At 41.4% G+C, this 27,978-nt stretch overlaps 1 protein-coding gene across 2 annotated transcripts in view; it reads right to left on the reverse strand.

Annotated features, from left to right (window-relative positions):
- Nucleotides 1–3,868: 3,868 nt before the first annotated feature.
- PLXDC2 (plexin domain containing 2) overlaps nucleotides 3,869–27,978 on the reverse strand; it is a 234,388-nt gene continuing 210,278 nt past the window's right edge. The window contains exons 10-15 of one of the 2 annotated variants that reach the window (XR_014517570.1): nucleotides 24,621–24,681; nucleotides 22,772–22,925; nucleotides 21,734–21,772; nucleotides 10,857–11,017; nucleotides 5,257–5,757; nucleotides 3,869–5,197 (exon numbers count right to left, since the gene is read on the reverse strand). Coding sequence is in view for 1 of the 2 variants with exons in the window: in XM_083467510.1 (XP_083323636.1) it covers nucleotides 5,641–5,757; nucleotides 10,857–11,017; nucleotides 21,734–21,772; nucleotides 22,772–22,925; nucleotides 24,621–24,681 (532 nt within the window). In the remaining variant the exon portion in view is untranslated. Of the gene's footprint in view, nucleotides 5,758–10,856; nucleotides 11,018–21,733; nucleotides 21,773–22,771; nucleotides 22,926–24,620; nucleotides 24,682–27,978 lie in introns of both variants that reach the window. The other variant, XM_083467510.1, reaches the window with a different exon arrangement.

Genomic DNA, 27,978 nt, shown 5'->3' on the forward strand with positions numbered 1-27,978 from the left:
TTAATTCTGGATTTGTCTCACTGTCCAAATTTGTGCTTCCAATTATAGCAGCAGGATTCTTTGCCAACACTGACACTTAACCACAGACGTTGGAGTAAAGAATCATATTTGTATCATTTTCAATCCAATCAGATTAAAAACATGGGAAGTATAGATGACCACAGTTAACTTCATTCCATTCTTGCTTCACAGGAAAAGGCAGAATTTGCCATAGTGAATCAAAGGAGGCATGAATGGCATTTCCCTATAGATATCAGTACTACATGGTGACATGAATATGCCTATTGACCAAAGTAAATGGATCCAGTGTCCTGAACCCTAGGCCTACCTGGTGGCAAGCCAGTATGTCAAGTCCCCAGTCCAGGGTCAATCCACATGTCAAAGGGAAGAAGAGTCCCACAGAAATCCTGGAGCACCCAAGCTGAGGTCTATCTACATGGGCGGTTGGGCAGAAACAGCACCTCAGCTCTGCTGCCCTTTAGTACTTTGCATGCTGGTTGCAGCACCTGGGCTTGATGAGGCAGGTGAGCCTCACCTGTTTCAAGCCAACTCCAGCTGAGGAATCACACGCCTCCTCCCGGAGCTAGTGAGCCCCACCTGGGCAGCTAGGGAACTGGGCTGTGGGCGCTTGCCTGCCTCAGCCTCCTGGAGTTCCCCTTCCGCTGCTCCCTCAGAGCCCACTGTGTTTGTGGAGACAGGGCCACCTCTGGGTCCTGCTGTTCTGGTTCCTGTGCATTAACCCCCACCCCCTTGTCATCCTCCATCACCCTGTGAGTACTTCCAACACCAACCTCTCCTTCCCCATCTTGCCCCAGTGTGTCCCAGTCCTGGCTACACTCTTTGCTGGGATCCTCTTCCTCTTCCCTGTTGTCCTGCCAGTTCATGACACCCATGTATTTTCTACAATGCAATGGAATTAATGAATTGCCCCAATACTCACATACTGGTTATTACCATAAAACCTAGACACTGGTGCTTTTTTTTTGGGGGGGGGAGTAATAACCAAAGATTGAACCTGATAACATCATTATTTTTATTTCATTTAAATTGCTGTATATATCTTTTGTATTATTTCAAATTTTTGTTTTTCTAACAAGCAGATAAGCGTACCTAGGCTGCCTGTCCCGTCCCACTGTCTGATGCCAAATGACACAGGCATTTCCCCGTTCACATCAGTGGCATACAACACTGTAAAATTATCTACATGTGGTTTATTCAGTTATGGCCCAAAGGCACAAACCCACTGAGTTCTCCTGTGAACGTCCCAGAGAGAGGAATAGAAGCGTTTGAAAGCAACACAAGATAGTCCGTGCCCAAGATGTTCACTCTCATGTGACTCTTTCTTACCACCAGAGGTCCTTAAACTAGACTAATTAAGAGCAGTGTTGTGGAACGCATCTGTTGAGAAGGATTAACACTGTGCCGCAATGGCCATAACGGGGCTCTGGAGTGACATGAATTTAGTAAGTGGTACAAGTATCAAGCTTGGCACCATGAGCAAAATATGCTGTGCATCCATTCATGCGTCAAACTAACAGCAAGCAAACATTCAGTAATTGTTACATTAGGCCCATTTTTATTGGTGATTCATAATTTGCTGTCTGGTATTTGTGATCCGTAAGAATGAGCATTTTCCAGGATTCTACATGTGGTGCCTGCCACCTGAATTAACAGCCTGTGGCAATCAAAGACGCCCAGAAGCAAAATCAGAATCCTTTGGGCAGCTGCAATGACTCCATGGCCTTTGCAGGCTCCACAAGATACGATAGGGTGGCTGAAGAATGTCAGTTTCATTTGCTACGCCATTAATTAGCAGTACAATTGCTGAGTTTCTGGGACTAAAGACAAAATGCATCTCCCCATATCTTATTAGTACATTTGTTATTACAGAACATTACCAGCTATTGAAAATAGCAGGCTGTGTGATTGCATAATTTGAAATATTATTTACTCCTCGCATTGCTGCATTCAACAAGAGTGTGTTTCCCTGACTTCCTTTATCACTATTCTCTTATACCACTGATGGAAGGTATTCAGTGGGTGTAAGAGAGAGAACCTTTGGCCCTCCTGATGTTATTGGATTCCAGCTCCTATTCTTGTTTATCTTCATCCAAGCTGATTGGAGTTCAACATCACCTGGACCATGCGTCTCCATGCCATGGCAAAAGTATGACGGGTTCTTGTCCATGAGATGTTGCTTGCAGCCTTGACAGCACAATCCGAGGAAGTTCTACAGATTCATCAACCATTTTGCACAAGCCTGCAGGGACTTCACACTCACCACCAGCCTGACAAAGACCAACATCTTCGGTCAGAATGTCACCAGCACTCCACGCATCAGCCTTAGTGATCACACACTTGAGGTGGTAGATGACTTGTCTACCTGGGTTCCATCATAACAGCAACCTCTCCATAAACAATGAGCTGGACAAGCAAATTGGCAAGGCAGCCACACCAATGGTTTGCCTCTTCTAAAGGATATGGGAGAATGTGATGCTAATGGCCGATACCAAGATGGAAGTCTACCAGATGCCCTTGAACTCTGATAACTGACTGGATGAGAGCCAACAAACTGAAGCTCAGTCCAGATAAGACCAGATGGATAGGAGGTTGCCTGCTCTTGATGGGGTTACATTCCTTCTGAAAGAGTGGGTACGTAGCTTGAGGATGCTTCTGGATCCACCGCTGCTGCTTGGGGCTCACATGGCCTCAGTAGCGCAGAGTGCCTTCCATTAGCTGTGGCAGGTTTATCTGGACAGGGACAGCCTAACTTCTGTTGTCTATGCTCTGGTAACCTCTAGGTTAGATTACTGCAATGCATTATACATGGGGCTGCCTCTGAAGACAGTTCGGAAACTTCAGCTGGTGCAGAATTCAGTGGCCAGGTTGCTCACCAGGGCAAGACAGTTTGAGCATATAACACCAATCTTGGCCCAACTGCACTGGCTGCCAGTCAGTTTCTGGGCTCAATTTAAAGTGCTGGTTTTGACCTATAAACCCTTAAATGCCTCAGGATTGCAATACCTCAAGGATTGTCTCTCACCATATGAACCTACCTGGACCCTGTGTTCATCATCTGAGGCCCATCTTCATGTGCCAATTCCACAAGAGATCCAGGGAGTGGCAACATAAGAACAGGCCTTTTCTGCAGTGGCTCCGTTTGTGGAATGCTCTCCCTAGAGAGGCTCGCCTGGCACTTTCATTATTCATGTTTAGGCGCCAGGTGAAAACATCCTTCAACCAGACCTTGGGCTGTTTCACATCCAATACCTTTTTAAGTGTGTTGTGGGAGGGGTGTGCTATTGGTTTCTTCTTGTTCTTGTTCTTCTTCTTATTATTATTATTATGTGTTTTGTATTTTTTTTTATCTCGTATTTTTATGTTGTGAAGAGCCCTGAGATCTACAGGTGAAGGGTGGCATACAAATTTAATAAAATAATAATAATGCTAATAATGCCTCTAGTTTGTTTAATTGGAGGATACTGAGAGGTGTGTTTACATTTCTTGCTCTGTGCTCCTTTGCCCCATGCCCTGTCTATCACTGGCCCCTGGAAGGTTGCTCAGAAGGGAATGCAGCCCTTGGACTGGAAAAGTTTCCTCACCAGTAATCTACTTGGTCCTCAGGTAAATAAACTTCTTGTTTCCTGGCCGTCCACCCAGACCTGTCACTGGAGGAATGGGAGGCCCCTGCACAGAACGAGTTCTGGTTTGTTACCAGGAAATGGAAAAGCCCAGGAAAGGGAAATGACTGGCTTTTTAACAGTTTTGTAGTTAAACCACTGCTTTCAGAAATGTCCCATCTTCTTCTGGATGACTAGTGGACACACAGCAAAATGAATCCAACAGAGGAAATAATGAATACAGAAAATACAGTATTGTATTATTTACTGAAGGAAATAACAAGTAAAAATCATGGAGGTTTTGTTTCCCCCCCTTTAAAAAAACCAGAACCATACAAGTATTGATGTGAAAATGTAAAGAACCGTGTTATAAAGGTGCAACCTGAAAAGGTATCTGAACAACCTGAAACTACTATGATTCAAGTGCTGCTGTTCATATGGAAGGTGAAATTCATGAATGGGTTTCACAATGCAATAATGTCCATACAAAATCTGAATAGACATTTTAGTAGCTCAATATGTATTGCCCCCTTTCCATCCAAAGGAATATTTCACTGGGAGTTTTCTTTAAAAAAATATTATCTTTCCCAGTCAGGGAAGGAAAGGGTTTTGTTGTTTAAGAAACCGTGGCTTCCAGAGGCAGGCAAAGTTATAGCACTGCAGATAAATGAACCACTTTCCCTATACAACATAAAATCTTATTTTAATATTAAGGATTATTTTACAACTCAGTGGAAATATGCAGCAATGCAATATATTTCCATCGTCCGGATGGCAAAAAAGCACTCTTAACAGTCACAAGAGCCTGCCTTGTGTTAGCTATAAAAAAAATAGATTTATATATATATATGTATTTATATATATATATGCATGTATGTATGTATGCAGCTACTATGTGCATTAAACAATACTTCTACATGAATCTGCAGGGATTGCAACACATTTAATGTTTGTCTTGGGGAGGGGTGCGGTGGAAGCAACAGCACTGTTCTCAAGTGACCTGTGACAGAATGGCAAGAGTTAAAAATGGTAGTAATTTCTTTTTGTGTTTCAAGGCTGTTTTCCCCTCTGGCATCAGCCAAACACATCTACCACTTCTGTTTCAATCCACATTTCAGGAGCATAAGCAATATCCCTGAAACTATCAGCTAAATACTAGGCGTGGTCACTCCTAAGCGACTTACTCCCAAGCAAGCGTACCTGGCAGTGCTGACTCCGTCTCACTTTTGTGAAGATCAAAACTGAATAGTAGTCCAATTTCTCTGTATATTCCAGCAGGACAGCCCAATTTCACCATAGTGAAAAACCTTATCGCCTTTTTTTTTTTTAAGAAAAAAACCCCTGACAACTCTCTAATGCTTTGTCAACTATAGAAATATAGTTGTGATCAAAACAATAATAATCACAGTTCATGGGATATAAACCTACAGAATACAAGAAGGATTCTTGTTGTTTTCAGATGTATATCTTGTTTCTGCACTTGGGTGGAGTTTTCTTATTTTATTTTTAGAAATGAAAATTGCATTACTCATGAACTGTAGAAAACTGCTTAGCTATGTTCTCTGCATCATATTGATCTCACCAGCAGCCTTGTCAAACGAGAAGCATTGCCTCTGGGGCTGAAAGGATAACCCACCGGTAACAGCTGGAATAAAAACACAGTCACTGCACTGGATCCAGAAGGGAAGCACTGTTCTGAACTAAAGCTTTATATCCTGAATCACTCTACATCTCCGATACCTACAGAGCATGGCAATTGTGTTCATCATTCTCCTACTGTAGGTGTTTCTGAGGGGTGCTACTGAAACATGGCTTGGTGATTTGCTGTGAGGGGGGCAAAAATATATATATTTGAAAGGGTAATTGGGTATCCTAGACATTTTTCCTTAGAGAAAGTTTATCCAGAACTCCATTCTGTCTCTCTCGGGTTTACAGCAGCTTAGATTTCCATTTCTTTCATCAGAGGCAGCGTAAATGTCTCACACCTGTAGGCCAGTACTGGTGATCTGCCTTAGAAATCCTAGCACTGCTCTGACACAATGAAGCCTTCCTTTTCGCCAACCGGTTCCACTTCGGCATAGGCAGGGTGTCCAGAGCCTCTTCGAAATTTCATTGCAGGCCATCTGCTGGGGCGACGCTAGAAGAGTGGACACACAAACAAAGGCAGTCAGATTCTAGCAGAAGCTGTCCCTAGCTCTACATCAGTGGTGGCCAAATTTGGGTCTCCAACTGTTTTGGGACTACAATTCCCATCATCCCTGACCACTGGTCCTGTTAGCTAGGGATGATGGGAGTTGTAGTTCAAAAACAGCTGGAGACCTATGTTTGGCCAACGCTGCTCTACATAAATCTATGTAAAAATGTAGGGTCAGTTCCAGAACTAGGCCACATTCACACCACACATTTAAATCACCACCATACAGTTGTATGTGAAGGGTGCTGAGAGTTATTTGGAGACCCCCTATTCCCCTCACAGAGCTACAATTTTCAAGTGGTTTGATCCTCTTCCACCAGGGAACTGCGGAAATTGTAGTTCTGTGTGGGGAATAAGTGTCTTCAAACAACTCTCTGCATCCTTAAACTACTGTTTGTTGGGATATTAATCAATGGGACTTCAGTTAGTCATTATGACAATAGTTCTATGTAACTTGCCTGATGACATACAAATGGATTCTAGAATTTCAGCAAAGCTGTCTAGGAATGGTAAACAACCATTTCTGATGTTGTAAATCAGAAATAAAAATAATCAGTTTATGTAAGATGGGATGCAGCTGTCATACAAGAAGTGAAAAATCCTGCAAGTTACTTTAAAAACTTGAAAATTGTCCAAAGAACATCTTTCCACTCCTTTTCATGTGTGAGATATTATGTTTTTTTAAAAAAGTTTTGCTTATGAAGTTTCTCATTAATAATAACATAGGCAAACAGTCAGGGTTGTCTAATTGTACCTGTCAAGCCATGAAACTTTGATAAGAGCTATTATTAGTTCACTTGACTGAGCTACCGATCCAAACTCAAATATTTCAGCTATTAATTGATAATACAAATAAAAGTTAATTGTCCTGGAGGGATTTGCAGTTCTTCACACTCCTGCAGTCCAGGAGAAGCCAAATTAATCTCTCATCATTTTTAGACTTAGCAGTAGCTACTAAACTAAGAAAAGGTAAAGGATGGGGAAGAAGCAGATATTACAGACCTACTTCATGAACACTGATTAAATTTTATATACTGCATACGAGTGGAACTTTTTTAAAAATTAAAAAATGTATCTACAGAAGATGTCTCTAGGACTGGAGCTCCAACTATGGGCAGTGGAAAGGATTTTAGCTCCATTCCTCTCCCCCCCACAAGAACAAGGCAATTATGCAATCTGCTGGAGTACCAGGGTAACTGAGGAACCCCCTTTGCTCTAGAAACTAAGTGATGTAATCACTAGGTTATGAAGTCTGTGACAGTTTAGTATAGAAGCAGTTAGGAAAATGAGGGAAATAATGAAGCACAGGCTGGGTACTTTCTTCTTTTTCTTCAATGAGGGTCTTACTTCACACTAGCTGTTCAAATGGTAGCATTTCAGTTAGCTAAAGATTAATTTGTTAAAGCTCAATGTGTTTTACACATTTTCTTTTAATTCTCCCTGGGCCTATGATTAAAGGGGCAGCCACGATGAACTGCTGAAATGGCCATGGGACAATTATGACAAAACATTATCTACTTTCTTCACACACATCTTTGTCAAACTACATGTGCTTTTTGTGGTTCTCCTTATGATCTCTGTCCTGCATTGCAATGGTGGAATCTAGGATTTTGAAGAAGAAGAAGAAGAAGAAGAAGAAGAGTAGTTTGGATTTGATATCCCGCTTTATCACTACCCGAAGGAGTCTCAAAGCGGCTAACATTCTCCTTTCCCTTCCTCCCCCACAACAAACACTCTGTGAGGTGAGTGGGGCTGAGAGACTTCACAGAAGTGTGACTGGCCCAAGGTCACCCAGCAGCTGCATGTGGAGGAGCGGGGAAGTGAACCCGGTTCCCCAGATTACGAGACTACCGCTCTTAACCACTACACCACACTATAATCAGGAACCAAAGAAACCAAAAGTTTAAAACTGAGTGGGAGTGTTACCGAGTATACTTAGAAAAACATTGTTCCCAAACAAAATTCTTAATATGTTTGATTAATTTTCACAAATTATATAACAGACAGATAATGTACGCCATGTAAGATCAGTGAACTAAAAGTTGAGAAAGGACACAGTTAAAAAGAAAAGAAGAAGTAAGGACCCGCAGTGAGGTGGAGGGAAGTCATCTCTAAAGACTTAAAATAAAGTGTGATTTGATGTTGAGTTATTCTGGTTTTTCTTTGTGTACCTAATTATATTTTGAAGAATGAATGGAATAACTGTACTAATAATCAAACTCAATAAAGAATATTGGGAGGGGGAGAATCTTAAAAAAACAAAACAAAGCTTGCTGAACTGAACTAAACTGAATTTTCCAACTAGATCAGCTTATTGCTTAAGCGTCCAGATGTCCTTAAAACAGAAATGAGCTATTTGTTATTTGCCTTTTGAAAAACAAACCAGCCGGCTTCTCTCTTTGCCATGCACTCAAATGAATACTATAAGCACAACAGCAAACACACCACCAACTGGGCAGAGAACACCAATCGAATTAAGAAGCTCTCCTGGATAGCCTTCTAACATCTAACAAAGATATCCAGTCTATTCAGGTGTTAGCCTCACTGAGTACTTGGGGGACTTGTGCCATGAGACTCTCAGGTAAGTGAATATAGGACTGCAGCCACAGAATGCACATGGCAAGCATGGCTGCAGAACACCCTTGTCTTCCAAACAATGAAAACAGCGAGTTAAGGTATTTATTTACAGTGAAAGTGTTACTAAAAACAATGGGAGGGGGAGTGTTATGTGATTTTGTATGCGTGCACAGCAACCCACTGGGACTGTAAAAAAAAAAAAAAAGTAAGTTCTGGATGCTGTGAGCAAGTAAGTAGTGGGAGAGATCTGTTATGCACATGCCACAGGGAGATAAAGATTAGGGGATAAGTGATGAAGGAGAAGATTGGTGATAGAATAACTGAACAGATGTGCTCACTGGGGTTTAATGATTTCCACATATTGCGCAAGCAAAGGAATATGGGTATATTGGCATTTAATGACTATTTCCCCCATGGCTCCTGATGAAACTGAGAAGCATATTGTTATGCCTTATAAGGAGCTATATAATTTTTTATGTACACCAATAATGCTGTACATTTTACCTACTACAAGAATTCAGTTACAGCAATTACGAGCGCTGTGTATGCTCTGATTCAATGTTAGTTTGCTGAGATTCTAAATAATCTCTTTATATGCATTTCCTTCCATGAGTTTATTCCACAATAAGCTCATAATGTCTGCGGTGGAGATCATTTCAGAAACATGTTGTTTTGTCCACCAATGCACACAGAAAGGGTGCCTGGAACTATTCTGCATGCTGAGAAGCTTGCCAAACCAGAAACATAACAGTTTATCATGAGGGGTGTCTCCATTACATTAAACATCTTTTTTTGTTATTTGCTGCACGCAGAGAAATGTAAATTATGAGGGGCCTTCGCTAGATTACTTGCAATTTTACTACCAATTTACTAAACAAGTTCTTGTGATAACTTGCTACATTACAATATTTATTAAAGGGAAAATGATAGTATTAGGGCTATCAAGCAAGCAAACAAACAAGTTTCATTTTCATTTTTGGGAACTACTGAGTCTTCTCTCTCCACCTCCATCAACAACCCCACAGTTCTGTCACTGTTTTTGGTCATGGAGCCACTCCCCCCTTTAAAGGAAGAGGGCTCTACAGACTGGTGAAAGAGCTGTGCAGATTCCAACGAGACGCGTCTACTCAAAAGTAGTCTCATTTGAGTCTAGGGTTGTAGATTAACGCTCATATTGAAATCATTTGGCATTTGATTTGTTGATTCATCCATCCATCCATCTGCCTAGCAATGATGTTGGCATTCCCATGATGAAATTGCCTTGATGACGATCAGCATGCAGAATGGTCCAGTAGCTGTGGAGGTGGATTGTGTTGCTTATGTGAATTATTTCTACCTTCAGTTGAACCCAGTGAGGCACAACCACTTTACCCACACGAGTAGAGTACAATAACACTGAGAGCAGTGCTGTGTGGTATGAGAATCTTCACTCCAATTCAGCAGTTTGTCCAGATGAAAAGGCTTTTCTCTTCATACCTGTTCCTTGCATGCAGCTGTGCGGTGGATCCACACTTCTGCTTGCATAGGCAAGCATTAAATGAGTGACCAACATACTGATTGGTTAATCCACTGAATCGCATATCCGCACAAGTGGCCATCTGCTTAGCCTTAGATGCTGACATGCGCATTCAAACAGCAAAGGAATGAAGTAGATAAATCTTCCCTTCTATACCTAGATGTGCTTCCACATACACTGGATGGTGCCTCTGCAAAAGACAACGGTCTGAAGACTCAGGACACAGCCCTATTGCTGAAGCTAAGCAGGCTGAGTTGCCTAAAGAAACTCTGCCAGGAAGCCACACATAAGCTGCTCTGACCTCTTGGAAAGAAGAGCAGGGCATGAAAAATAAAGCAAGGCAATTCCTAGAGAAACCAGCAGTCATACGCATCACGTTGTTGCCCACAGCCGTGTCTGGAACGAGGCTACTGTCTACTTTCCTATAGGAACAGTGATACTTCAGTGTTTTCTTTTCGTATGACACAGAAAATATGCAACAAAGGAACACTGAGTTAAGATGAATTATTTCCACCATTATTGATAATGGCATGTGTTATACTGATATTAACTAGTGTATCATGATGGCACAGGCACATTAATATGGTCAACTATTGCAAAGATGATTCAGAGACAGGGTTGGAGACAGACTACTTGACCTCAGAAATTTATTCAGCAGACAAGTCAGATCTGTCACTTAACATGTCGTTTTGGGGAAAAGGTCATGCTCAAGTTCACTGCAGTTAAACTGGCTTGAGATACACTCCCTGCCTGTTATCATACTGCCCAGCTAAAGGCCAAGCATTGTAAATCAAAGAAGAACAATAGCAACATGACAGGAAAAGACAAAAGCCAGTGCTTATCAGGACTCTGAGAATACTTCAGAGTTTCAGCATACAGGAAGCAGACCAGCCTCTGACCAGGTTATAGGTGGAAGATTTGGTGATCTAGTATGACAAACACATCTCACCTCAATAAAGAAGAGACTGGCTGCTGACGTTGGATGGTGGTACATATAAACTGTCACAAGTATTGCCGCTGCAACAATCAGGACCAGTATGAAAATCCCAACAATTAAACCTGCGTGAAGAGTCCCGCTTTTTCTCTCTGCTGCACTGTCATCTGTTGAGGCTGTAAAAAAGAAGAAAGAACACCATATAACTCCAACCCAAATGGATTAAGCTTGGCAAGATTTCATTTTCTTTCCCTCTTTCCCATACACACAACAAGGTTTTAGCCTAGGAAACTGAGGTGCCTCTTTTCCTGTGAGCTATATTACCAATGAAAATGGACAATTTCCAAATGCTCTCTTTATTTCTAGCTCAATAAACAACATTAATATAGTTTAGGGAAAGAAGATGAGTAAGGGACAGGAATGGGACATGATCAAGATGTAGAGCTTGGGGCCATCCAAGGAAGCTAGATATGGAAAAAGTAGGGCAGACAAACAAAAGCACTTATTTACACAGTGGTCCTGCAAGAGATAGTGATGGTCACCAACCTGGATAGCTTTAAAAGAGAATTCATGGAGAATAAGCCAAATTCAATGGCTACTAGCCAGATGGCTATGTTGTATTTTCACTGCTGGAGGCAGTGTGCCTCTGAATGCCAGTTGCTGGGAATCTGGTCCTGCCTTTGGTCCTGCTAGTGGGCATCCCATAGGCTTCTGGTTGGCCCCTGTATGAAGAGGATGCTGAACCAAAGGGGCCTTTGGCCTGGTCCAGCAGGGCTTTCCTTCTTTGCACACGAAATGTAGGCATCCCAGCGTTTCCAAATTAAGCCACATAATGAATCTATATTTTGTTTTCCCACTAATGTATGCACCACTGCCTACAGACACACATTAATTCAATACTGCAGGTCATCATCACATCTTGCAAGCTTCCAAGTTACGAGCTATCGCAAATCTTTCTGAGGAAGAGTCAATAAAATTGGGCAAGTGCAGAGCATCATCTCCCAAACTTCTGTGCTACAGAGGAGCAGATGGGCATTAAATGGTCCTCAAATATTTTGATCGGAACAGTGCCTAAGTACCATATAAAAATGCTGCCGAAAGCCATCCCGTTGCTAAACTTTTATGGCAACACGTTCCATGTTGTAATACGTTGACAGTTGAGAAAGAGACAAATCAGAGCAAGTACCACCAACAGCAAAACAGTCTTCCAAAAGCTAGCCAACCAGAACTCTGTTTAAAACTGATGCCATGAAGTTTAGTACATTTAGCTAGTTTATTGGCGTCTGGCTGCCAGTGGCAAAGAACAATTGTGGTTTTGGATGCTCTGGACATCTAATGGGATACTGAAAGCTTAATACTGGGTAGAATAGCCTGTTTTGCCATAAATAAAACACTGCATGGGCATTTGACCAACAAAACCAGATAAATTAGAGTCATCAAAAGAGGTCTGGAGTTCTGAATGAATATTATTCAAACCCAGGAGTGCAATCCTATGGTTCCTGGAAGGGGCTATATTGGCCACTACTCAGCTGGGAGCTGTATGCAATTGTGGCTCCCTGGTGAGAATACATGAACGGTGCATGGGTTTTCAAGCTTATGTCTATTGCATTCAGAGCATGCCCTTAAAACATTTTTAAACATTGCACTGGCACCAGGAACAGCTGGCAGGGAAGGGTGGCGGCATGCACCTGGCTTAATGGCATTGATGATGTTGCAGATTATTGAGAGGAAAGCGGGAAGCGAGGTTGGTGCTGCACCAATGGAACAAATCTGGTTCACCCATCAGGGTGTTCTTCTCCCACCTGGTAAGCTACGGTGATGTTGCTGCCCGGAGGCCACATGCACAACAATGCCACTCTATGCTGGCTGCTCTTGATTGACACCTGCTTTCCAGAGTCTTGCTTGGGGCCATGGCTTTATTTGAGAATAGGCTACACAGCAGGCATGACCACAGCAGTACTGTGTGAAAGCACTCTCTTCTAATCCAAATCAGACAGACCACAGACTCCTGGATGCTAAAACTTGGGAGATGGGCACTGCCCAAGTGGAATGTGTCAGCAGAATTGCCTTTGGTTTTTCAAACTGGAGGACTGAATTTTTTCACTTTCGCTTCCCAAATGAAGTTCTCAAAACAAGTGTCCCATTTCCTTGTTTTAGAAGGGCAACTGCCAACAAAGCATGGTGGGCTCCTGTATTTAATTTCTGCTGTTTGAAGTTTTAGGATCTGTTGAACCAATCATTTCATTCGCATGCTGTCTTTCAAAGGTCAAAACCATGCTCAAGGCAGCTTGCAACATACTGTTTCTGGGGGACAGGAGGCGGGCAGGTGTGGGGGATTCCCTGGTCCTGAATGGGGTAACTGTGCCCCTGAAGGACCAGGTGCGCAGCCTGGGAGTCATTTTGGACTCACAGCTGTCAATGGAGGCACAGGTTAAATCCATGTCCAGGGCAGCTGTGTACCAGCTCCATCTGGTACGTAGGTTGAGACCCTATCTGCCTGCGGACTGCCTCGCCAGAGTGGTGCATGCTCTGGTTATCTCCCGCTTGGACTACTGCAATGCGCTCTACGTGGGGCTACCTTTGAAGGTGACCCGGAAACTACAACTAATCCAGAATGCAGCAGCCAGACTGGTGACTGGGAACGGCCGCCGAGACCATATAACACCGGTCTTGAAAGACCTACATTGGCTCCCAGTACGTTTCCGAGCACAATTCAAAGTGTGGGTGCTGACCTTTAAAGCCCTAAACGGCCTTGGTCCAGTATACCTGAAGGAGCGTCTCCACCTCCATCGTTCTACCCGGACACTGAGGTCCAGCACCGAGGGCCTTCTGGCGGTTCTCTCACTGCGAGAAGCCAAGTTACAGGGAACCAGGCAGAGGGCCTTCTCGGTAGTGGCGCCCTCCCTGTGGAACGCCCTCCCACCAGATGTCAAAGAGAACAACAACTACCAGACTTTTAGAAGACATCTGAAGGCAGCCCTGTTTAGGGAAGCTTTTAATGTTTGATGTATCATAGTATTTTAATATTCTTTTGGAAGCCGCCCAGAGTGGCTGGGGAAACCCAGCCAGATGGGCGGGGTATAAATAATAAATAATTATTATTATTATTATTATTATTATTATTATTATTATTATTATTATATACAAAAATTACATACCTACAAGCATAACAAAAGTAGTCATAAACAATAAGCTAAACATCAAAAAGTACACAACCAAACTGAACGATTTCCACACAAATCACTAGATACAAAATAAAGATACAAAATAATAATAATCTACAACAATACCCTAGCCCCTACCTACCTGACCTGCTTACTGCTAATCTCTTAGATGATTCTATAACTGATGGATAAATTGATTTATTTAATTGGGTTGTTGCTGTTGTTATTATGTTGTTTTATAGTATGTTGGGAAATGCTCTGGGATTCTTTTGCAAGAGAATGGTCTCTAAAAATTTTGTTAGCAATAATTTTTTGCTGTTTTTGTGCTGCCTGGAGTAACATCCACTGACAGGTCACCACGAGAAATGAGGGGCCTGAAGCAGCAACACTAGCCTGTCACCATAAAGATCTTAATAATGTGGTATGGAAGCAGTCCATTTGTGGTGTATTTCTGATTCCCACCAATAAGGAGCTACTAAATAGGCCCTAACAAGGAGACTGACACATTTTCGAAGAGTTCACAATTTGCAGTCCAAATCCTCCTGTGGCACCAGTATGTGTGAGTTAAACTTCTTCACAGTAGATACAAGCAAAGCTCTATTAAAAAGAGATTCAGGCCACAGACATCTTAGATAATGCCGGATTTCAACAAAACCACAAGCTAAGAGAGTAAGAACCATAAAAACTAATCCTATCCGTTTGATATTCATACAGTGTTTAGCATCCAGGTTTGAAAATGAGAATTCTGTCACTTCCAGACAATACAAATGCCAACATCTTGTCAGTATTTCTACCAGCCTCTGCTTATGAAGCGCTCCATGTATATTGGACAAAGGGATCAGCATGCAAAAGGCAAAAGGAACGTGAGGTACGTGTATGTGTGATTTTTAAGTGTCAAATGGTATGCAAACAAATGATCTGCATAACTGAAGTCCCATAAATTGATAACCTCAAGGTAAAAATGTAAAAGGGAAATCATTTTTACTCTGTTTGCACAGACAATGAAAAAGGTTGTCAACTTTGAAAAACTTTTCGCTGGCAGAGATGGCACCAGACAGTTTCCTTACTGTCAGTGTGGTGTAGTGGTTAAGAGCGGTAGTCTCCTAATCTGGGAAACCGGGTTCGCGTCTCCGCTCCTCCACATGCAACTGCTGGGTGACCTTGGGCCAGTCACACTTCTGTGAAGTCTCTCAGCCCCACTCACCTCACAGAGTGTTTGTTGTGGGGGAGGAAGGGAAAGGAGAATGTTAGCTGCTTTGAGACTCCTTAAAGGGAGTGAAATGCGGGATATCAAATCCAAACTCCTCTTCTTCTTCTTCTTCTTACAAAGTAGCACAAAAGAAGGGAAGGAAGAAGCAACCTCAGAACCTTTTGCAGGTGAAAATAATGTATTACATTAACCACAGCTTATCTGATGTTGCCAGGACAATGGAACCCTGTTTGGCTTCTTGAGGCTCCACTCCTCACCATCTCTGCCAAGTTCATTTGCAATTAAGGTGACCACAAGAGAGTGCACTTAAGTCTCTGACTGCTTTTGATGAAAGCGCTGGTGCTGTGCTGTTTTTGCTGTAATTATTTGTATTATTTTAATAGATTTCTCTCTCTCTCATTCCACGTTCATTTTTTTAAAAAAAAAAATTTTCTTCTATGTTTTTAGCTGTTCTTATTTTTATTTGTAAGCTACCTTGAGTCCATGTCAGGGAAATAGATGGGGTATTAATAAATACGTAATAACAATAACAACACAAGGTTGGTATACATTATTGGCAACATCTGATACAAAACAACATCCTCAGGAATTCAATAAACAGGTAAGTTGCCTTTTTATTACATACACAGGGAAAGGAAGGTCTGGACAACTTTCCAGATTCAGCTACTAGCAACTGCAGTTGAAGGATCTCAGGTAGCAAGAAAATGAAATAATTCTACCTGAAGACCAAAGTAAACAAGATGCTAAAGCTAAAGGAGCCAGTGTAGCTATGAGACTCCAGAGAAGAATTATAAAATCTTTTTCTTTGTACTATTTCACAATCTAAATTGTCCCCCCACTGGAAGCTGCTATTTCTATGTAACTGTATTTCCCCCACTAAGGATGAAATTACAGTTTGGAGGAGAGGGTTAGATCAGGAAAACAGCATTGGGATAAAAAGTCCACACCCACCCACCAGATCCCTCAGTGATGCAATCAGGATCTATTTCCACCCCCCCCCTTCTGCTTTTAACTTTACAAAGACAAACAAGCAGGGTATCCAGTAATGGATTTCCCTTCTGCTTGTAATGTGGGGCTGAAAATTTCCTAGTGCTTTATTTTTCCAAGGAAGATTTTCCATTTCAAAAGTTGATTAGTGACAATGAATGGATGCCCATTGCAAACACATTATTATGCAAGGTTGGCAGTTTCAAAGTTTTGACATTTGTTTACTCCATACAAGTAAAATAAACATGTTAAATTAGATTACTCTCCAGGGCATCACATTTTTTTATGATGCAAACTGGGGGGTTTTCTTATGTAAATAACCCAAATTTGCATGGGAAAATTATAATTCAAAATTCCCTAGAAAAACCACTTCACTGCTTTTGTCAATCCCCTGCTGTCTTACTTTAGATGGCAGAAAACACCAATAGGCTCCACAGTTATAACCCAGATTGCATCCTGTGGACATTCTGAAATCAGTTGTAGAATGAATGAAATGAATCCACTATCATTCTGAGTCTCTCTCTCTTCTCCATTATAAGACCCCAGCCCCCCAAAATGCAGTAGTAATGTTGCATGGATATCACTGAGCATTAGCCTACAAGGCAAGATCAGAAAGCAACAAAGTACTATCCAAAGAATTCTCCTTCTATGAACCAAATGAAAATTAAATTGCAATCCTCAGATCTTTTACCATAGAATAATTGTCTCTGGAATCACAATAATTGCTGCAGAACTATGTTATTTGCAGACCACATCTCAATTTCTTTTGGGATTACAAATTCTAAAAGAGTAAACTGATCAAGGAGACATCTTTTATTTGACCTGCATATGCAGGCTTTTGAATGCAACAGAGATCTTCTGCTGGCGTTCTGCATATTCTCAATCCTGGAGGTTGTTCTGATGCAAAAAAAAGTTTAAATTCAATGGCAGTCATTTTCCACCTTGCCATTTATATAACTGCTTTTCAAAGCAAAATAAGATTTTGGCATCCAGCATGGAGAAAGAAAAGTTACATTCCCATCACTTAAGGAAACAAACCATAGTGATTTGAATAATCTCTTTGCTTAATTTCTGCACTATTCTGAACACTTTCAGCAGCAATGGCTGCAGTCAAAAACGGTGCTTAGTGAAGCGCGTGCGGGGGGGGGGGGCTCGGAAAAATCTGGAGCAAATCCAGGCATTTTATACCAACACACTTTTGAGCAAACTCCAAAACCCCATGAAACAAGCTGAAGTGAAAGCAATTTATCAGAGTGACTAGATTAAATTTCCTCAAAGTAAAGATTATTAATCTGGGAGGCTGCTTTCCCAGGATGAATGACTTCAGCACTTTTCTCTTCCGGCAGAGAATTTAAACAAGCCCTTTGTTAAGAGAGGAAGAAGAGTAAACACCCAGCTCATCATTCCTTGAAACAAATAGCACCACTTCCCCGAGAACCTCACCATGAAAAAGCACTGAAACCTAGCCATATCAAAACAGAAAATGCTGGAGGATAAACAAAGCAATTTTACAGCGTGCATGCACACACACACACACACACACACACACGTATGTATACGTATAGATATTTACTTACAAGTTTATATTATTTTTAGCAGTTACCAAGACTGCTGATAGCACTAGCAGTAAAAAGTGCTGATAGCACTAGCAGTTGATAGCACTAGCAGTTGAGATGAGCCAAAAAGTGATGGATGTTCATTCAACAGTCATGCAATGTACTGGAGAGCCAGTATGGTATAGTGGTTAGGTTCCTGGACCAGGATGTGGGAGGGCCTAGTTCAAATCCCCACTCAGCCATGAGGCTCCCTGAGCCAATCTCCATCTCTTGGTCTAGCCTACCTTGCAGAATTGTGAGGGTAGCGTGAGGAGGAGGAGAACCTTGAGCTCATTGAAGGAAAGGTGGCATCCAAATGTAATAATACGTAAAAACATTTACCACTCCACCTTTCAGGAGGGTTGGGGCTGGATTTTGAACCATTCAATTATCTATCGAGGGCTCTCCTCTTCCTTTTCCTCTTGTGCTTGGCTTTGATTATCTCTTGGTTCAGAAGTGCATGCAAATGGGTTGCTTGTGCACAGACCTGATTACAACGGAAGGTTTTGGTAATTCTCCTACAGATGCAACTGATTACAGAGACTGATTTCAAAAGGGTATATGGCATTTTCAGAAGAAATAATCTTGTTGCTCATATGAATATAGGTCCAGTAATTAACACTTCTTTGAGATAAAGGAATCTGGTGCCAGAAAAGAGTTTTGGAATACAGAAGCGGGTGCAGTTAAGAATCAGCAATCAGTAGACTGATGAAATGAACAAAAGGAGGAAAAGCAGGGATCTGGGATGATGCCAGAAGGAAGGGTAAACAACATGAGAAGATAGCAATGAGACCAGGAAGCAGTAGTGGGCAATGTGGTGGAGCAGAGTTACTAAACCAACATTCTGGAATTACTGACACTACTTTTCTGACAATAATTTTCAAGGCTTTACATTTTCAGGGGGAGCAACAGACGCTTTCAACGTATTGCAGATAAGAGAAACTATTACTAAACTTTAGCACAACCTGTTCTAGCTTGAAATTTCACTTTTTAAAAGTTGGGACAGAAGGTCTAAATGGATCAAGAGGTTGAAAAATCTTCCAAGATAGGACTTAATTTTCAGCAGGGGTGGACCAATCTGTCAGTTTTGGTTTCTCCTTCTTCCAAGCTTAAATTCAGTTCACCAGATTTCCACATTTTTTTTGCAATTAAAAATAAGTCCTCACAAAAATTCAACAGCATTTTAAAAGTGCACCTCTTCTAAAATACACATTTTTGTATGCAGTTTTGCCTAACATACACATTTCTGAAAGTGATGTATCCTAATGTTGTTTTCACATATACGTGCATCTTAATACACATTGTCCCCATATATGTGCAATTTTGTTCCACATGTTTTTGGGGCTGGAGAACTGCATTGCAAAATTCAGAGAAGTGTGAATTTCAGAGGATAGCTTGTTTCTCAGTTCACGTATTGCTTCTAGAAGTGCAAACTAAATAGATTTGCATTAAAAGACAAACTGAATTTCTCCCTCACCCCTTCTTAGGGCAGACCCAGACAGAACTGCTTTGCTGCCTCTACCAATCAACATTTACAATATTCCAAAAAAGCTGAGCTGGAGGACATATAGCGAGACAGACTGTACCTTAAAAAGACAACACACATCTGGATAAACTGTATTTCAAAAGGAGAAGCCAATAAAAGCAATGGGGAATTTACAACGAGAAACCATTCAGCGTTCCCACGGGGGTTTAATGCTTTTAATTACAGGTGATTTCCCCATAAATATAAAATAAAATAAAAAGGTCAGAATAGTTTGACCTAAGCCGGCAGTAAGATTTAAAATGTAATTAAGTCACCATGTGATAAATTATGGCCTTAAGTGTTACAGTGTGAAAGGAATGGCAGGATTATTAAGAATCCTTTGGTTGTTTCTAATCAAGTATTGACTGTGGCGCCCCAACGGAGCCCAAGTAACGACACAGCCTCATTGATCAGATATAACTCGCTTCTCCAATTCGATAAGAGTTTAATAGAGGGTCTTATTTTGGGAAAGCTGATGGCTTTTTATTTGTCTGGCTTGGGATTGTCTGAACTGCCTGAAAGGCTAACAAAGCACAGATAGAGAAGTTTTATCAGCCTAATCTGAGAGCTAGGATAAAAAGCAGCGCATAATTGAGGATGTACCATGAACAGAGCCTCCAATTTAAAAGGTAGCAGTTAGCATTTGGTTCTTCCTCCCCATTTTGTTTGTTTGTTTCAAGCAGTACTGGGAAGAAAGCAACAGCATAAGCAAAGCTCTCTACATAACTACCGCTTTTACAAGACTTTCTATGCTAAAGTGCCCCACAGACATTCAGAGAAAACTCAGGTCGTAAACAAGCTGAGTAAAGACTGACCGGGGCGAGAGGGAATCAAGTGCTTCTAAGCTGAGTTGCATGATTACAATAATCGTGAGACGTCAGCCATCCACAGACTTGAAATTCCATGCTGCATAATGTAGAGTTTTACAGGTCGTCACTGGAGGCAAGCAAACCAGCCCCTTTGCCCACAGGCTTCTAGCATGGAAATACTCAGAAATCTGATCTCACATATCATCACTATATGTACTTGGCTTGCTTTTGCTTTGATTTCTTCCTTTGGGGAAAAGGAAGTCCATAACAGGAAAAGATCTATTGCTGCTTTCTGTTAACACAACAACAACAACAACAACAACAACAACACATGACTGTTTTCCAGTATTATAAATTGCATGCAGCAACTCTTCTTTAGACCTAGAAAGCCACAATCAGGACATACTGAGTGTTGAACACTCTGACCTTTGCTGTGAAATGTGCTAGAATGAAGCACAGATGAGAAGCAATTAAGGGCTGATTTGCTCTGTCTTCAGAAAAGGGAAGAAAAAAACCACTTCCGAAGCATGGTTACTAGCAGAACACAAACAACGGAACTTAAAAAATAAACAATGAAATGAAAAGGAAAGGAAAGGAAAGAATGAGTTGGGGGGGGGATTACTGACTCCTAAAGCATCCTTGACATTCTGAAACACAGAATTAATTGTGGTTGACTGATGAAGAGCTACAGTCCATCAATAGGGATGGGAGGGTTGTTGCTGGCTGATCAATGTTATTATTCTGTCCCAAATTTCCTCTATAGTGTCAGGAGTTGAGCAATGTAGTCCTCTTTGCCTGCCTAAGCTGACAGGTCCTGGACACAGAAGTAGTTTGCAAGTGAAATGTGTTTTGCACTAGGAACATCAGAGGCACATGCTTGAACAGTAAGAAGAGAATAGAAGCTACAGCAACCTCTGTGACCATATGAACACAGGGAATGAGCACTTAACTTTTGGGAGTGTGCAAGGATGTGAAATGCATTAACAAGATACCTTGGGTGGGAAGGAGATTCTTAAGAGATAGTGCTCTTTTAAGGAACCAGACAGAAGATAGGGTAACTGTGGTAGACAGAATTCTGGAACCTTTATGAGTTCATCAGATCTGAGCTTAGGCCAGGGATGAGACCATCCAGGTGTTGATGGACTCTTAAATCCCACCACCCCTGATCACTGGCTATGCGGCCTGGGATTAATGGTAGTCCCCATCCCTGGCCTCAACCAAAACTAAGTCATGGAGGCATGACTGACAAAATTAGTCCATTCTTTTCTCTATTAGAATGTATTTTCCTACATCTACCTTTGTTTTCCTAGTTAGGCAAAGCAGGGCATATACTCCATAAATCAATAAACCAGTGTCAAGTATGTTTGGCTACTTGGGGAAATGAATTATGCATTTAATAATGTCAATAACATAATAACGTACTGTGTACTCTCCTAGAATGTCTTCCATAGTATTGTGGTACCAAAAAATAAAATAAAATAAAATAAAATAAGGCAAGTGACTTCTCCTGTGGGTTCAGGACAAGGTTTCTCTGAGACAGATTAATGTGGTTCCATGGAATGTAGCTGACATTATTTGAACACAAAGATTAGCTGCTCTTACCTCCATTATCTTTTAGGTGTAACGCTATCTTGGTATCATCTAGAAAAAGAAAATCAAAGCTATTAGAACACAGAACTTTGCATAAAAATCTGATATAATGCTTTACTTGTGATTCTTATTATTTCCAGTTTACCTTTGGTATTCTATTTGGTCCCACATTCACAGTAGGCTGTGCACATCAGTAATTTCAGAGCATTTCTGTACTACAAATATACAGTAATTTACCATTCTCCAGTTTTTTGAAGGAACTACAGATTCTTGACATCAAGAGGAGCTGGTGTTGTGCTGTCCAGTTTCAAATTCCCCAAATGAGGGGTGCTAAGAACTTGTAACACGACTTGGGAATTCAAAAGTTATTTTGATTAAATTAATGTAATTTAGTTTTGCCTGGTAAGTGAACTGTGTGCAGAATTGCATGGAAATCATAAAAAAATATATTACCAAGTGCTTGCAGTTGTTGTTATTTTAACATTACCTGTCATTTTCAGAAGGTAAAAGTAAAATTCTTTTGTTTTTCCAAAAGTAGTTTATGTGCTTCTTCATCAAAATATATTTACAAAGCTAAATGTTGTCCAATCACAAAAAATAATAGCAGCTTTGAATTCCTCACAGCAAAAAACGGTATTTTTAAGATCTCTCGCTGAAGAAATGTGCAAAAGTTAACTTTCACCCTGACCCCCTAAAATGACATGCCCTGCGTGATGCCAGAGTGTTAATGTTACCTTTGTACAGTAGGGTGCTTTCCTTCCACACTCACACAACTCTGTCTAGCCTCTGTTCAGGCAAGCATGAGGGTTGATCAGAGTTTGAGGACAGAATCCCTCATGGTGGGTGCAGGGTGTGGCTCATGAAGCATTCCATGGGTCAGAGAGAGAGGCCAGGAGGTCTGCATTCAGCCACTGGCCCTCCCTTGGTTTGTAGTATCTTTGGATCAGAATCACTACTTGAGGATTGCTTTCCCCCAATGTGCTGATGTCATGTGAGGTTTTCGCCCTAGGAAGCTTAGCACAACAGATAACCCCTTCTAGTTTAAGTTACCTTCTGTGGGTAGGCTAGTTGGCAGATGGGATGTCGTGGCTCCTTTGGTAGTGGTTAAAACTCTGAATCTCATTGTTGTCTGCTGGATAGCAGTAGTGGTATGAGGAGGCATTTGCGTCATGTCTACATTCTTCTCACAAATCTTATCTTTAGACTACAGAGCGGGGAGGGGGGGAGGGGGGAACACAAACAAGAAAGTAGAAAATTGGTTCTCAATGAAGGCCATTTGTCTCTGATCTACAGACATCTAAAGCAAGCACAAAATGTCAGACCGGAGTGAGTGAAAATGGAAACCTTAAATCAAGACACACACAAAAAAATCAAGACAGAATACTCTCTGCCTTGATTAAAAAAAAAGGGGAGAGGCAGTGCAGAAATCTGTAAGATGGGTGAGAATGAATTGCGGTGACCAGGTTGGAGGAGGGAAAGATCTCTGGGCATGCTCAGATTCTCTGCTATGCTGGGAATGCTGATTTGTCATGTAAGGGCCACATACATTAGTGGCTGTTGCACTACACAATTCCCTTCATCCCTGAACATTGTTGGCTGGGGCTGATAGTAGGGTCCCATGCTGGCTACTCCTATTCGTCATCATTACTTCACATGCTCGTTACAGAAATTAGGGGGGCGCGCACACATCTTTAAAGTTGTTAAATGTATCCTTTTGACTTGGCAGCTCAGGGAAGTTACCTAGCTTTAAAAATCATATAAAATCAACTCCTTTGCTAGTTTCCTTCATTCTACCGCCAATTTGCTTCATTGGCCAAGGACTTGGAAACCACTCGGTCCCCGCCATAATCCCTCAAGCGGGAGGTCACGTACTCACAGGAAGGTACTCATAGGTGTCAATCACTGGGCAAAGGCACTCCTCCGGACTTGCCCAGGTGGCAGACTATGCAAACCAAAGTTCTATTGTCCCTTTGTAGTAGGTACTTAGAATGTACTTTCCAATACATATCCTGTATCCACCTGTTGCCCCAACACATTCCTCCTACGTTAACCATGTATAACCCTCCCCTTTCCTAATGTAGCAATGATGTAGTGATGATGCTTAATGAACTGTATGCTGGGATAAGATAGAAACTTTTAAAAGTCCTTGTCACCCCATCCTCGGGGTTCAAAATTCCTCTTTGAACCTGTCGCACAATAAACTCTGGTCTATAGCTATTTGCTCTGGTTGGTGACTAGACCTCTTCCTTTATTCCGCAGGTACCTGCGGGCTCTGCCCGATGAGCTGGGTGACTGAGCAGCCTTGCACCTAGATTTTTCCTTAACACTCTAAAGTTGAGACCTAAGCCTTCCAAACATAATCCAGGGCTAGTCCATCAGTATCTACAAAACAATTGGCAGGCTAGTATTTTGGTACTAAGCCACTCATTTTGCTACTGTCCAGCATTTATAACACATCTCATATTTTCCAATACCATGAATAACTAATAAAAGGAAACATTACTAAATCTTAAAGAACAACAACACCTACTTATCATATTTAAATGTCATTAACAGCTATTCTAGCATGCGTTCCAAAATGACAAGGTCATTATGCATGGACAATACTCTGGGATTCAGCATCCATGCCCAAAAGATGCTGTTAGGGAATGTGAGAGAGAGGCACACTTGTAACCAGCATCAGGTGCTCATGGCAATAGTGATGGAGCAGATGTTCAGCTGTCAACCTTGATTATCTCCAGGGGAAGCTGATCCCCCAAATTCTCCTTTCAACATTGGTTAGCAGGGGAAAGCTGTATCTCTGGATCAGGACCATAATCTCAGGTTTGTTTGTTTATGTATTTATTGCCCCAGCTGTTCACAAAAAATATCTATTAAATATGGGATGTCAAAACATTACCTCTTCAGGGCATCCACCATCTACCCAGTCTTGCCGATGACGATCAAATCCACTGGAACATCTTTAAACGATGGTAAGGGATTAAAGCGATCCGGATGCAAATGAAAAATAGATTGGTTGGATAAAGAGGGAAGGGGGGAGAGGGAGGGGGAAAGTAAGTCCTTTACTGTTAAACCTTTATGATCAACAGAGTATTCACTTCATTTAGGATGATATTCCAAGTCAAAATGATTAATTCTCCCTATAAGGAACTAATTTTCATGATTAGACAATTTGACATGTCAGTGTCTTTTTGCTATGGATAGTTAATTGTTTCATTTTACTATGCAGCAGGAGATTAAGGTTTGATCTCAAGCCTGTGGATTTAAGCCAATTTAATTTATTCTGTCCAGCATTTTCCCTTCATTTTGTATAAAGCCATACTACAAAGAACACACTGTACCAAGCAATACGGCTCTGTTTCATCATACTAGGCGATCAGAGATATCAAGGAATCCATAAATGTCTGATCAGTGCATGCCAGGTTTTAGGCAAGAACCCATCCAAAACAGTCTCAAAAGCAACTTTTGAAGAAATTCTTTCCTTGAACTTTTCATATTTTTATTGCAAAGACGTGGGATGCCCATAAACTTTTACCCTAATTAACTGAAAATTAATGAGGTTGACACCAAATTATAGTGTATGATATACAAGGAGTGCATTTTCAAAGCAGCTGGTAGAATTATGCTTTAATTATTCCCAGGGAGCATCCAACAGCGCAAGAATTGCTATTAATTGTTTTAAGGTGGCTTGAGATCTTGAACAGGAAAGTGCTGCAACTATGTAAGTTATTAAGCAAGAAAGTGTGGAGTAATCAAGCTCAACTTACACATGAGATGTTGCTCAACTATAGAGATCAACCCAGTGCTATATTGACAGAAATTATTCAAAACCTGCATTTTTTAAAAAAATATCAAAAGCAAAACACATTCATTTATTTTGTTTCATCAACCATGGCTTGTTATAAGCCACAAAAACTGGCTCACACCCTCAGCTGAGAGTCTTTGATAAATATGAAACTAAACTAGGCAGAAGTCCTGCACTAGGGGCAGGAGAGAGGAAGGGAGAGGCGGTGCGCAGAGATGTGTACACATAGTGTTAGACCACGGTTTAGCATGTAATCTTATCCACACTTACCAGGAAGTTGTCCCATTGCACAAATCAAGGCAGCTTTCTGCACTACTGAAGCAGGAAATCTCTGTCTATTAACTGCCTGCCTACACTGCATGAGAGGAACTGAAATAATTCCTGACCAAAACATGTGGAACAAGCAAGTTATCTGGATTACTCTGCCCTAAGGAACTTGAAAGACCTAAGGGCACTGCTTATTTGACGTTTTCTGCTGAGGCACTGGTGAACCTAAAAAGCCTTACTGAAAAGCTGCATTATCAGAAGTGATAGTTTTGGCTCCAAGTGAAGCTATCTGCAAAATGTTTCCAAGGCATATGTCAGAGAACCATCCGTCACAGAGCATATAATCATTGTTGCATCCCCAAATTACGACTCTGTAAGCTATCATTACAATGTATTTCCTGCTTAGAACACAACATTTAATAAGCCTTTCATTTACTGGCACAGCGATAATTCCCCATTGCCATGAAAACACCATGGTAGATTTGATTAGTTATGCCATTTGTACCATCTGTCAACACAGCCGTTTTATAACAACTTCATTCTCAAAGGATGACCCAAGTCTGCTCCTGGAGAAGCAATTAACAGACCACATTTGAGGACAGGGGAACAAGGGCCTTATTTGAAGGGGAGGGAGAAAAAACCTGAGGATTCTCTGCTTCTCTTGTTTACATGGAACACAGAAATGTGATGTTAGGAGTTGCAGTGGGACGTTAAGAGATGTTTACAGACATAATGGTGATGATTTGATTTGGCTAGTGGCTCTTGATAGGGAACCACAGGGAACAGAGCAGATTTATTCCAGGGTAGTGAATGTAAGAGACAGAAAGAAGCAGTAAACATCTTGAGGTCTCCTAGGGCAGTGTTCCCCAACCTTGGGCCTCCAGCTGTTTTTGGACTACAACTCCCATCATCCCTCGCTAGCAAGACCAGTGGTCAAGGATGATGGGAATTGTAGTCCAAAAACAGCTGGAGGCCCAAGGTTGGGGAACACTGTCCTAGGGGGTCATTTGTCCCTATTTTTGGCACAGAAAAATAAGGCTGAGTGTTTATTTACTATGCTACCTGAAAGTTGTTTTTCTAAATAAAAATCTTCTCCTTTTATAATGGTGAAAAGAGAGAGGTCAAAAACTACCAGCATCTTTAGAAATTTCTGCATAATGGGATGGATTCAGCATGTTTCATTTGAGAATGTTTCCTGCCCACCAAAGAGCTGTCAAGGGCAAAGGGGCGCTGCCAGGAAACATGTGGCAACCCTCATTTAGACAACACAGCCAGAAACAACTTACAAAAGGGGTCAGTAGTGGGGCAGGAGACCCACGGCTTGGACCCCCAGGGCCATCTCTTTATAATAGCCATGGTCTGTCAGCAACAGAGAAACGAAGAGATTCTAAGCAGAACTGTTGACTTTAGACCAGGAGAGAGACTAAAGGCTGTTAAGTAGCATGTACTGTCTCAGAATTTGTTAGTTTGCAACAATATGTGAACAGACTTTTGCGTACGCTGAGGCCTGTACATATTTTTGTGGTTGGAAAAGTGGGTGAAGGATTAAGTGTATTGAGGAGGGACGTATTTTTTGAACATCGTTCTAATCAAATGCTCAGCTGAGTCCATAATGAATCTTGTTCCACAGGAAGAGAAGAGGTATTTTTAAAATCTGGGAACTGTTCTCAATGGTATGCATGTCTGCTCAGAAGCTGGTCCCATTGATTTCAAGGTAATCCCAGGTAAATGAGCTGAAACGATGATACTAGCAAAATCAAACAAATAATTTATCAGAAGGAGAGTAACGGGTATCAAATAAAATATAATTTCTAAAAATGCTAGTGTTCAGCATTGTAAACATGAAGACACTAAAAAGTAGATGGCATCACTCTGTCCTGTAGGCCAGATTAAAAAGGCGTGTCTTCACACCCCACCTAAAATTCAGTAAGGAAACTTACCTCTAGGGGGACAGAGTTGTGCTAAAAGGGCTCTACAACTGAGAAGGCCCTTCTCCACACCACCTCCCTATATGGTATCCTTGGCAGTGGGATTGCAAGGAAGGTCTCCTCAGAAGATCTCAAGGCACAGGTCAGCAGATAATGGGAGAGGTTCTCCTTCAAGTACATGCAGCCCAAATAATTCAGGGCTTTTTAACTGGACAAGAAAATTTTGAATTGTGCCTGGTAGCATATAGGCAGTGAAC

This window comes from Podarcis liolepis (genome assembly GCF_965112155.1).
Source record: "Podarcis liolepis genome assembly, chromosome: 12".
NCBI lineage: Eukaryota > Metazoa > Chordata > Lepidosauria > Squamata > Lacertidae > Podarcis > Podarcis liolepis.